The 12972-nt window shown below is 49.7% G+C and overlaps 1 protein-coding gene across 3 annotated transcripts in view; it reads right to left on the reverse strand.

The window, feature by feature from the left end:
- The window catches only part of LOC126919303 (sodium/potassium/calcium exchanger Nckx30C), a 51693-nt gene extending 42007 nt beyond the window's left edge, over positions 1-9686 (reverse strand). For all 3 annotated transcript variants that reach the window (XR_007711547.1, XM_050728301.1, XM_050728300.1), the window contains exons 1-2: positions 8629-9686; positions 1474-1497 (exon numbers count right to left, since the gene is read on the reverse strand). Coding sequence is in view for 2 of the 3 variants with exons in the window: in XM_050728301.1 (XP_050584258.1) it covers positions 1474-1497; positions 8629-9534 (930 nt within the window). In the remaining variant the exon portion in view is untranslated. The remainder of the gene's footprint in view (positions 1-1473; positions 1498-8628) is intronic.
- Positions 9687-12972: the final 3286 nt, after the last annotated feature.

The raw sequence follows: 12972 nt of genomic DNA on the forward strand, positions 1-12972 counted from the left end.
CAGGAATATTTCATCGATCAGGCATAGACAATCGGACGTCTAGGAAACCACTTAATTTGGTTATGTACGGGCTCGACCGACCTCGTGAATCATTCACGTTTTTCCTCAAAACATCGCCAGATAGGATTGCAAAAGCGACGAGGGGTAGGGCCGAGATCGCGGTGGAAAACCAGCGTTCGGTACTGATTAATTCAATCGGATGATCAGACTTTCAGAAACGCGATTGCTATTTTGCATCGAACGCGTCTCGATTCGCGGAATCTAATCAAAGAGGAACCGATGACGCGGTCGCTACTCGGCAAACGCACAAACCCTCTCGTATTAGTTTTCCATGAAATCCTAGCTTCTCTTTAATCAGTTTATTCGTGTACGCTTACATACGTGTGGCTCAATGCGTATACGTGGTTAATGCTGCCGAAACGAACAACGAACGAAGCATTTCGATCGGTTAAAATCCCCGTACTTTTGCGCACCTGTTCAGAATGGTTTTGGATTGTTCGTAAGTACTTACCACAGTTACGATGGATATTGTTATGGAACGAGAGTCGCGTACTCGCGCAATTTCGACCGATCGAAGCAATTTCTCTTTTTCTTCCCTTTCTTGTTCTCTACGCGTCACTGTCTGGCCGTGTGTAAGCGTAAGTGTCTCTGTCAGTAGATGCTGCGTATGTGTGTGTGTATGTGTGATTGTATGTACGTGTCTACGTATCTATTATGCGGAAACGGGGTTGAGGGCGTGGATAAACGATTCTTTTTTGTCGCAGCTGCCACTTCTCATGCGCGGAGCGACCTGGCTGCATCGGTGCATCCTGAATCGACCAAGAGTGCTTGATGAAAGAGAGATAGATCAGAACGCTGCAGCGGCTAAAGTCGAAGGTGACAATGAGGCCGCGCACCGAAATCCCACGAGGGTGAACACGCTTTACCCCTTGTACCCTTGAATATCTACGTACGTTGTTACCGCGATACCAATTTTCTTTCCTCGTGGTCTTGCACCTCGCTGCTAATCGTCAGCGAATCCCGCCGACATCGTCCGTCAAATCCGTCGGTATTATACGATTAACCGTGAAAATAACGCGTGAAATTTCGGTCCAAAAGTCGCGCATCCCTCGCACGCAAACTCGCGTGATAGAGAAACGAGCCGCGAGAAGTCTGCGCGACTTCTGGAACATTCGGTTTAGTTTGATGCTGTTACGAATAAATACATCGATCAAAGGCACATGACGTGGCAAAGTACGAGACACAGAATCATGCATCGCGTCGACGCGTCGGCTGCTCGACTTTCACGGGGCAGATTCTCGATCGAGGGTGACGTGTTCCTTCGTGGAACAAGGGAGGATCGTTCCGGCGCGTAAGTCGAGCAGCCGACGAACAGTGTGTAGAAAGTTTGTCAACGGTCGTGAATAAGAAACGCAGAGGAAATATAGAGATCGTAGAGATAGAGGAAAAAAGAGATAGAGACATGCGACTCACCAATGCCTGGGCGGCGCTCTGGTGCTGCAAGCAAGAAACACCCAGTTACAATCACAGTAACGACAATCGAGTAATTGTTTGTTGATGATTCGTGATTTCGCAAGCGGCACACAATCACACGAGAATGCAGTAATCGCGGAAGCGTTTCACATAGACTTGTGCACAGAGATTACGCGTCGCAAGGAAAGGAAAGAGTATGCGGCGTCGTAAGCTTGGCCGAAGGTCGCCGCTTAATTAGCGAACAAAGGTTGGAGAAAAAGAAACGACGGAACAACTAGAAGTAGAAAAGAAAAGAAAAGAAGAGGAGGAAGAAGAAAAAAAAACAGAGCGGGAAAAAGAAGCGAAATCCTTGAAACTTACTTTCAGTCGTGCAAATAATTGCGACCTTCGATCGATACGACGGCATCTCGTTTCCCGAATGCAGTCTGTTTCGTTTTCTCCTTCGCGACATCTCGCAAGCTTGCAGAGGAAAAGCAGGGAGAGGCTCTTGTCGTCAATCACAACGAGTGTTTGCTTCTGCGATAATTACGAGGCACGATGATTGGTCCTGGTGTTGCTGAGGTGTTCGATATACCGATCGACGAAGTAATTCCGTCGCTGATTCGGCGCGGACGATCGATAGAGAATAACGCGAGCGAATCAACCGCGTCGCGATTCTCGTTTCGTCGACGCGTTCGCGTAGCAGCGTGTTCGCGCGACCTATCTCGCACGGCTGCATCCAACGTCGCCACGAGAAGATCGAGATGCCTCTGCTCGTCGAAATCCCGATGTCCGACCACGTTTCTCGCAACTAACGTTTTTCCTCTTTGACTCCCGAAAACGCTAACGCAAGCACGAGAATTTGAAGTTGCTCGCGTCGTTCCGCTCGCGAATGCGGCTACAAGTCCGAACTTTTCGCTTTTGTCTATTTCTTTATTTGCTTCGCTAACGAGGAAAGGAGTCTTGCCGTTAACGCGATAAAAGACCGGTCTGATCTAAAAGAGCAGACGCAAATTGGGCCATCAGACGGGGCGATGCTTCAAAGTGTCCAAACTACGGATAATTTAGAAAAAAGAAAAACGCCGATGCTGTTAAGACGGATCGATACAGCGCTTGGAAAAAAAACCTCTCGACGACCATAGCGAATATAATAAATTCCAGGACGAAATACGTCTCGATAAGAAAACAACGGACTCGAAGCGCGTAACTCGACGCAAGAGAAAATGAAATACAACCCGGCGTTTGCAAGAAACGAAACGAAACGAGGAAAAAGTACGCGGTGGATTTTGAGTGTTCGACGTTTCGACAGCGTCGACCAGATTACACAGGCATATTCGAGACGAGGAGGTTTTGCCTCGAGTGCAAGTTTCGCCGCTCAAAGTTTTCCTGCCTCTTCCGTCTTTCGACAAGAACGGGAGATTTCTTAACCGCGTATTTCCCCGCGGGAAGAAGCTAAATCGGCCTCGTATATATATATCGAATCGTATATTCACCGGGAACGTGACGTAACACCAGAGTCGATCATTTTTGCACGGCACAAGTTTAATTACGTAGAAGATAAATGTGGCGGAGGACAACAAAGACCCGAAACGAACTAGTCTCGATCACGACCGTAACTTTCCTTCGCCAGTGTCTCGCGCATTCAATGGAATGAAAATCGGTTCAACTATGACGATGCACGAAATTTAATTAGGAAAAGTTTCAGAATTTCTGCAAGTATCTTCGCGAACGCGTTCCGCTTATTCGTACCAACGAACATACGTACATCGCGATCCAACGAAATGACATTCTCCACACAGAACGTTTCCTTACGTTCGACGTACGGTCTACTTGTTAAGTGCGAGACGTTACAAGTTCTCGATGTTCGATGTTGCAAGTTTTCGACGTTTAACGTTCCAGTTTGTCGAAAAATATTAATTAGCGCCATCTTTTCGACAAAGGAGTCTTTGATACGGAAAGACTAATACCCGGAAAGTTGACCCGAATTCTTTTCGTATAATCGATGTAACCGATCGGAAGTTCCTCGTCTAACCGTAATAACTTCAACGAATCGAACGATAAATCAAAGTAAACCCGACCGAGTCGTTACCGCGAATCATCGTTCGATTCGATTCGGCACGATTTGCCAGCGAATTTTACTCGCATCGCGCGACCTTCGACGTTTACGAAAGTTGCCGAGCGGTCGAAAACAAACCGACGACTGCGATTTCCCTCTTCAACGGCGAAACAGAGGCGCGTAAATATTTTTCTTTTTTTTTCTCGCGACCTCCCCTCTCGTCTGCGCCTCCTTCTCTGCCTGTGCTTTCTCGTCGACCTGTTTGCTTTTATAAAAACAAACGGACGTATCACGACAATTCGGGACGCCAATTTTCGGTACGCGTCGGCTCAATTATCGCAAGCTGTTATCGATCGATCGTCGTACGCGTTTCCGCGTAGTATCGTCTCTGCGAGTGGAGAAGAACGGCACCGAAAGACGTCACATTTTTTTTTTTTTTTTTTTGGAAAGCGCGGAAATGTCACTGGTCAAGGTAGCGAAACGAATTTTCCAACCGCGAATCGATATTTCAACAAAAGAACGTCGGCCGCGCATTATCGTTAACCGACGAAAATGCCTTTCTCTCGGATGGAAAACAAGCGACGCTGGTTTGAAACAATTTTTTCCTTTTCCGAGCACCGTTTCCGAACAATCGTCTACCAACCTAACTGGATGCGCGGTTCCGTTCGATTGTTCGCCAAGACTTTTATTTCGATCATTTTATTTACCACCTTGGTCCGTCGAAGGGAGAAAACAATCGACGAAGAAAACCGTTCTCGTAATTGCGGCCGGGTAATTGCGCACGGTACAAAGCGAAACAAACCATAATTCGAACAGCGTCACTTCCGAAGGAAATCTAATCAAAAGTTACGCCTAATTCCAAGAGGTAGGCTTCCCTAATTGGAAGGTAAATGAAACTTCCAACTCGTTCGTCCGGTGTGGACAGGGTACCGCGACCGTAAACGTTAATCCCTCGTGTCGAAGTACGATCGTTTCACGTGAAACTTTGTCCCCGAAAGAACCGTTTGCTCGATAGAAACTGGTCGTTCGCGTTAATAGAAAAATCAAGCAATCGGGAGAAAACGAACGATATTATGTGTCCTGTGAAGGAAACAGCCGATCGAGACGCGAATGGTAACCGATATAACGTCAGGAACAGGCTCTGCCGATTGATCGCAAACTCGTTTATCTCGAGAAAATTCTTTCCTTGGTCGGGGACGATCGCAATTTCGTAGACGAATCGGCGACTTGTGTTCCTGGCGCGAAACTTTTTACTTCCGAATTTCCCCTCGTCGAGAAACTTTCGAAATTTTCTTTCCCAGGCAAAGTTATCCTCGTCAGGAGTAGTATTTCTTCCTTTCGTGGAAAGATTCGTACGCGCCGTGTTACACTTCGGACGAATCGGGGATTACAAGAGATGCGATTACCGTGCAATTTGCAGCGCGCCATTTCGCGTACCATAGGCCGCGCCTCGCGTTTTGCTCTCACGATGGAAATCTCCGCTCCTCTTGTTCGACGCGATGTACGCGACAATCTCGGATATCCCTTCGACGTTTTTCAGATTGAAATCGACGCGACTGATCCCGCGTCACCGAAGAAGACTAACGAACGAACAGACCCACGATCGCTACGATTTCTCTCTCGACGTCGTAGATCAAACGCTTCTCCCTTTGACGGAACGACGGTACCAAACATCGTGGTAAACGTTCAAGACTCTACGTGGTTCTTTGAACGCACGAATTCGCGTGTTCCCGGCGAGTAAACGTTGTCAGCCGGACAACGACAGGCCAGACCGTTGGCTAATCATATTATTAGCATCGGTCTGTTTACCGGTCGCTGTCGAAACACTTTAGGTCGGTTCGGTCAATCGGGTTTTGTAGGCAGATTGCTGGCAACTCGAGCGTGCATTTGATCAGCGTACGTACGTTTTATATAACGCAAAGAGAAGGAAGGTGGAGCGTGCACGAGCTCGACCGTCAGTGGTTGTATATGGTCGTGGCGAGGTTAAGCGTGGAAGGGCCTCTGTCGAATCGATTCGACGATGGGTGGAGGGCCTCAGCACACTGCAATGCCGTAACTTCCCCGAGAAGAAAGATTTCGCGAGGGCAGAAGAACCCGGCGTCCACAACCGGCGAACAATGGGAATGGGACGGACGAGAAAGATGACGAGAGGAAGTACCGATCAGCTTCGGTTAAACCGCTGGCGAACTTTTCTTCTTACAGACTTTTCCGATCGCCTGTCGTCCGAGGAAATTCATCGCGAGGACGACGATTTAAAACTCCTCGCGAGCCCCTAGCCTTCGCTGTCGAGAGAACTCGTGCGTTAATTAAACCTTTAATCTCCCGATTGTCTGCTCGAACCGCGGCTTCCTCGTCCCGATACGATTTTTGTCTCTCGTTGCCTCGGATGATGTCGGGGTTAAACTTTGCGTGTCTCTCGAAGCAAGATTCCGCGTATTATTTATCCAGCGCTGAACGTTTCATGCGAATTCCCGGTAGTTTGAATAGCAAATCGATCGAGTAATACTCGGTGAAATTTTCGATACGCAAGGTGCACGCTACAGCGTATTGACAGTCGATTATTCCAGGAAATATGTATATAGAAATAAAGATGAACGCGTGACAATTTTCACGATGGTATTAAATCGGACGTGGAAATCGGCGAGAGAAGGTAAATTCCGATCGGTGGTTCTATCACTGTACAATTATGCAGTCATTAACGCATCGGGTTTCCGTTTTCAGCAATCACTAATCAATGTCAATAAGAGAATTGTATTTCACACTCTCGATATCGTGTCTGATTGACAGCAGAGTTTCGCTATTTTACGATATCAACGACACGGGGAATCGAGGTGCGAGAGAGAAAGTGGCCGAACGCGAGATTCGCGCGATAGAAACACCGGCTGTGGACAAAGACAAGACGAAGTACGCGTCGGCGTATATGTTAGTTAGCTTACGCTTATAATGTATTTCTATATCGATATACAAGATGGAAGAAACAACCGTGAAACGATCCGATATAAACAGGTGAAATCATGACTAGCTGATTAAAAGCGAGTGCAGAGTTTACGGCCCTGTCTCACGACAGCGAATCATTCGCTTTTGCATACCGCTGCTACAGCGATTGCCTCGCCGTTTTATCTAGCACGATCTTGATAACGTAATTAACGTTGTCACAGTCCACGCACACGATCCATCTTCCAGCCGCGTGACAAGCGAATTTTCACACACGATTCTCGGACCGTGTACGGTCAGTAGAAAATCGCTATGAAAATACAATCATCGGGACGAAATATTACGCAACCTTTTCCCATTACGACTCGCGATTCGTCTTTTCGCGTTTCAGTCTGCACGAGACGATAATAACAGCGACACCGATCGCACGACTGTCATTTTTCTAGCTCGTAGTTGCCCGACGATCTTCCGCATCCATGAACAATCATCGGGTTGCGAAACAAGGACCATGAAGATTCCAGCACGGTCAGATATATGTGCCGTTATCCCAATTCTCAGACAATGTGTGCCGCGTTCCGATCGTTGAATACCGGGAGGAAGCGCGAGGAGACGAAAGACAAAGTTGCGCGATCAGCGGGATACAGTGAGCATAGGCCGTGCACATAGTGGAAATCGTTCGAGCACAACGAAGCGATCGATTTCGAACAGACAATAGAAAAATGTTTTTCGTATCACCCGCGGCATTTCCACGAAGGAAATACCGAACACGGTGAAGCGTGTCATCTCGATAATCAATTTCCTGCTGATTTGTCTGGAGTTTGAAATCGATCGAGTTTGTTAGCAGTGGAGAATCGGTGGATGATCGGCGGTTGTTAAAAGGTTCGATCGATAAATCAAAATTCCACCTTCGACGAAGGTAAATTACTCGATCGCGGAGAATTCAATTCGACCGATTGATTTATTCGCGTTTACATCCCGCTTGATCGAGCCATAAATTCCATCCGGCGTTCGCCATCCAAGTTCACGTCGAAGCGTTCTTTGCCGTACGTGTGACGCGCGTGATCGAGCGTGCATCGTCTAGGATACGACAACGAAGCGAATAACTGGCGGAAGTTTAATCAGACGTGGGTAGTCACGGCTGTGGAAAGAATCGATCGCGATCGAAACGCGTAATCGTTTATTATGCACAGCGCTCGATCGATCGTCGTCCGACAGAATCTTAACAGGCGCGAAACGTTGCGAAAGATGTGGAAGAGACGAGATCGACGTTGTTTTCGGTTCGTTGCTTCGCCACTCGTATCCGAAGCCGCGTTTCTCTAATTTCGAACTGGATACGCGTGGCAAAGTGTATTAATTAAGCGCGTCGTTGGATGGGTCGCGCGTAATTGGGACATCTTTGGCGCATCGGAATTTTTCGCTTGAATTTCTTCGTCGAGATCGACCTTGCGCAAAGTGCGGATATGAAAAGCAACGCGCGATGATTCAAAGTCAAGCATTTTCGTCGCACCGAATTTCTTCATTCACCTGGTTCTCGGAACGAGAGATTTTCGAGGCCGTAGATCGGAAATACTAGCAGAGCATCGAATAGAACGAATCGATGAGACGAGCAACGTTCGAGCGAGGGATAAAGCGAACCGTTTGAAAATCCTATTCTATTATCTAAAGTACACAGAGGATACGTTCCGTGATAGGAAAGAGGATCGGTGCGATCAAAAGCAGTCGAGAGATGCGAGAAGAATAGGATAGAAGAAGCGAACGATAGGGGAGGAAGTAGGATAATAATCGGTAACATGGCCAATGTCGCGACCCCGATGCTCGATCAGGCCGATCATCTGCGACGAGGGGAAGGAAAAGAAAAAAACGCGGCCGATAAGAGGGCGAACGTGGTAATGTCCGTAAACGGGACAAAACACCGCCCACGAGTAGCCGTGCGAGTAGGCAAAGTCACGCGACTTTGTTCTAAGGACGGAACGGCGTGGTAGCGAGTAGCGCGATTAAACGGTCGTAGAACGTAGAGAACGTAGGTCGTATATCGATTCGACGTAATGGAGAAAAATTATGGAAAACACGTAAAGAAGATGGATGACTAGGAGAGAGGATCGGTCTGAGAGTTCTGGTTCGAAAGAGCGTGTATCGCGTTCGTTTCAGTGTGCATACCGCGTTTGCGTTAGAAACAGTGTACATACCGAGGGCATCAGCTGATCGGTAGACCTCACCCGGGTCACCTTGTTCCTGTAGATCACTCTCTTGACCAGCTTTTCCATCGGTTGGTTCCACTTCATGAAGCTCACGTAAGCCAAGTAGAATCCAAAGAGTACGAGGGCCTCGTACCAGTAAATATAATTATCACGGAAGAAATAGATCAGGGTGAGCAGACTGGCGCTATAAAAGGTGCAGTCGCGAAATAGAGGCCACCATGTGAGGGAGAGCACGGTACGCGAGAATATAGCGCACATGCCGATCACGAAGAGAATATTGAAGACGGCCGAACCGACGATGGTGCCGATACCGACGTCGTCGAACGACACGAACACGCCGATTATCGATGTGAAGAGTTCCGGGGCCGAACCGCCGGCCGCCATGAAGGTAGCACCTGCAACGTCGTCGGCGATCTCCAGTTTCTCGATAATCACGTCCAAAGACGGCACGAAGAACTCGTCGCAAACGATCGCCAACGCGACAAACATGTACACCACACCGACTACGTGAAGTATCACGGCACCGCGTCGCCGTTGATGGACGGTGAAAAGATCTTCGGGAAACAGAGGCGCCTTCTCCTCGGTCATGTTACCGCCGACCTTCTTATGATGGTGATGATGGATGGTACTGTTGTATCCGTCCTCCCCGTGTGCATCAAACTCATCGTAGTTGCCGTTCGTTAAGACGGTACCATTCACCGTGTGCACGTAGAAGGGCGTAGTTGTCGTGCTGGTGCTCGTCTGCAGAATGATCGGATTGTTCGGTGCTGGCCTGTGTCCCTCGGTTGGCGCGGGACCGATCGCCAGAGTCAGTAGAGCCGAGACCAGTACCGCAACCGCGAATCGGCGCCTCCTTCTCCAACATGTACGTCGATCGCCGCCTGTCACGATCATCGTCGTCGGTGGTGTTGCTGGTGCTGGTATCTTGCACCCTCGAGGACGTTCGCCGTCGTTAGCGAGTCCACCGTCCTCCTCCTCCTTCTCCTCCTTCGTCTTCTTCTTCTCCGTCCACCTCCTCCTCCTCTCCTCCGTCCTCCACCACCTCTCTGGCCTCCGCCGCCGCCGCCTCCTCCACCACCACCACCACCTCCTCCGCCGGCACCACCTCCACCTCCTCCACCACCTTCTTCTGCGTGTCGTATCGTGTCGCGGCGCGGAGGGTGTACGCCAGCAGAGGTACCCTACTAAGGCTGGGTCATGTTGAAACACCGAGGAGCTGCTCTCGCATGCTCCTCCACCTTCGATGGCTCCTTTCGACGAGTGGACCTACCTTTTACTTTTCCTTTTTCCTCTTTGTTATTCCACCTTTCCCTCGTTCTCTCTACCACAGGCAAAACCGGCGCTCCGTCTTTCCTTTCTTCGCTTCTTCGTTGCTCTCTTCTTTTCTATACGCTCTTCCGTTGCTTCCACGAGCAACGCTCCTCAGCTTCTCTTCCTGTTTGTCTTCGCGCAGTCTCTGTTTCCGTTCTCTTCCTTTCGCTCTTCTGCTCTTTTCCCCTCGTCTCTTGTCTCCTTATTTACGTAGAACAGAAACGCGTTTGTCGTGCGTTTCGCAAACAATGACACTGGTTAACGTCCACGACGCACATGACATAATAACGAAGAAACGTTCGCGACGCGTTCCACGAATTCTAATAAACTCTATCGGTATGACTAACGTAGATACTGTCGTTTAAGCGAAGAGTCACACTCTCTAGCCTTCGACGCGAACGATGTCACCGGGTATCTCCTGTTTCTCCTTCTCCTCCTCTTCTTCCTGCTTCCCGGCGGCGTTGTCGCCGTCACTATCTTCGACGTCGCCGTCGTTGCCGTCACTATCTTCGTCCTCGTCGTCGTTGTTACCACCGCCGTCGTCGCCGTCGTCGTCGCCGTCGCCGTCGCCGTCGCCGTCGTCGTCGTCGTCGTCGTCGTCGTCGTCGCCGCCGTCGTCGTCGTCGTCGTCGTCGTCGTCGTCGCCGTCGTGGTCGCTAGGATGCGGTAGATGGTGCATATAACTCTGGATGGATATACAGGAGCAGCAGAACGGCGCCCCCGCCGCGATGCCCGCTCGCTGCACACTGGAACAACCCTGTTCCGTTCCGTTCCTCTCTCTCTCTCTCTCTCTCTCGACTTTCTCCCTGTCCCCTTCCCACCTTTACCACCGCCTTGCTACGTAACCCTCTTTATCCCGCCCTCCGCCGCTATCGGCTCTCTCTTCACCCTTCTCCTATGCCCGTCTCCTTTTCGCTTTACGCTGTCCCTCGAACCGTATCTCTTTCCCTCTCGTTTCTTCCTTCCCGTTTCCACGACGTGGCTGCTCGCATCAGCTTCTTCCATCTCCTTCATCGACATTGGACGTCCTCCATCCTCCTCGCCACCCTTCGACCGTTCTCTTTCCTCGTCGTTCCGATCTCCGTCCCTCTCTGTTTTTCGCCCTGTCGTCGTGCCTTTTCGCTTTCGACCAGAGCACACCGGATCGTATCTTCTCTCTCGTTCTACATCCTATACCCCACCCTGTGCCAGTCTCGTTTCCACCAACGTAGCGTATCCCGCTTCTACTTTGGCGACGGTACTCCTCGTTCTTCTCCTTTGCACGCGTTCCCATCGTCCTCTTTCTCTGCTTCTTCTGTCTCTTTCGTCGCTGCTTTTCGGCTGCTCGTTCCTTTCTCTTCCACCCTCTCTCCTTTCTCCGCGGACAGCGGCACCAGCCACCCCCTGATATTCGCCGTTGCACTCGCCGCTACCCTACACCCTGCTTTCCTCTTCGTTGCTCTCGAAATTCCTCCCCATCCGCGGCACGCGCTGGTGGTAGATCGTAGAGGTGGGAGACTGCGCACGTGTAAGCTGGAGTAACGTACGTGTACGTTGGTCGGTGAAACGTGTAGGTGTGCGCGAGCGCAACCCTCGCTGGGCCTCCCGCTCGATATCGGAGAGTCGACTCTACGACTACTCTACGAATCCACATATACCGGGTGTCGGCTCGGTCACTCTGCTCGCGAACGTGTTTTCCTTGCACCTCCCTCGATAGCCCACTCCCTACTTCCAGTCACGGCCGTGGCAACGGGTAGCTAGCTAATCGCGAGAACCCGACGTTCCATCGGCTGCAAGGAATCTCGTTGATGAATTACAGTGTGGTGAAACGACGCGCGTATCGCCACTCGGAGAAATCGTTGACCGTATTTCTGTATCAGAGCCGATCAAAGCCAGCTGTTGAAATTTCAGGCGATAAACCATTTTCCAAAGAGTATTCACCTTTAACGGCGATTGTAGGTCGAAGCAAAGGGAATGGAAGTAGGCCGAGGATTCGGAACGTTCCGCGAAAGAATCGTTCCCACGGAACCTGTATGTTTTCTAAACAGGACAGCGTTCAACCTTCATCCGTGCGATGCTGTCGCAACGGTACGAGAAAAGCTACGTCTAATGTCCAAACTTTGCACGATACTTCCGAGCGATTCCGCGTTAAAGATCTGTCGTACTTGCAAGCGAAAGACGTCCGAGATCTCTTTTTCGTTGCAGCTCTGTAACATCGCCTATCGATGTTCGCAATAAACGGGAAGATATCTGCAAATGTAAGATACGCCCGTTAAACTGTAAGCAATGAGCCTGTCGCGCGATAATTGTTAGTCACCACGGTTGCTATTATGCGCGTTCGCAACGAGTGGCTTAACGTATGTAATTCAATGTATGTTGCTCAACGACGACGAGTTTCGCGTAAAGTTAGGAATCGGAGAAATTGCTGGAAATACAGCATGCCGGTCACATTTGCTCGTCAGTCTTACCGAAATGAAATCACGTCGAGTACATTCTTCTTCTGGTTTCTCGTTATCCTCAAAACCGACTCAAAAAGGAGGACTATGCAGGATAGCGGGATATCTTGATCGACGTATGGTTCGTGGTCGAAGGATAATAGAAAATTCGTAACTAGCAAACACGGAGTAATCTTATGGTAGCGTTTGCAATTTCTTAGACACTCGACTCGCGGTCTTTTTCTTTAATCTCGTCGCGAAAAAAGAATCAAGAGAAAATGAGAGGGTACGCGCGGCCGCTGCTTGACGCAAAGTTCGTGACGAAGCACGTGCAACTATGTACTATGATGCGCAAATTGTTCGCTTACTTCCTTTCTGTGGCCGACGTAGCTTCGCCGGTTTGGTGTCCTTCTTAAAAGCCGGCTCGTTATCTCCCAGAGGTCGTTACAATTATCAGCGGGCGACGCCGCGACCGGAGACTTTCGCCTCGTTTCACCTTTCCGCGACTTCCGCTTTTGCTGCTAGCCGACACGCGAGAGAAAATTCTCCGAGAAAAAGCTGTGCTGCTCGATTTTAAACGAAGGACGCTCGCTGTGGACGACGAGGT

The sequence above is a fragment of the Bombus affinis genome, chromosome 8, assembly GCF_024516045.1.
Source record: "Bombus affinis isolate iyBomAffi1 chromosome 8, iyBomAffi1.2, whole genome shotgun sequence".
In the NCBI taxonomy this organism is placed as follows: Eukaryota; Metazoa; Arthropoda; class Insecta; order Hymenoptera; family Apidae; genus Bombus; species Bombus affinis.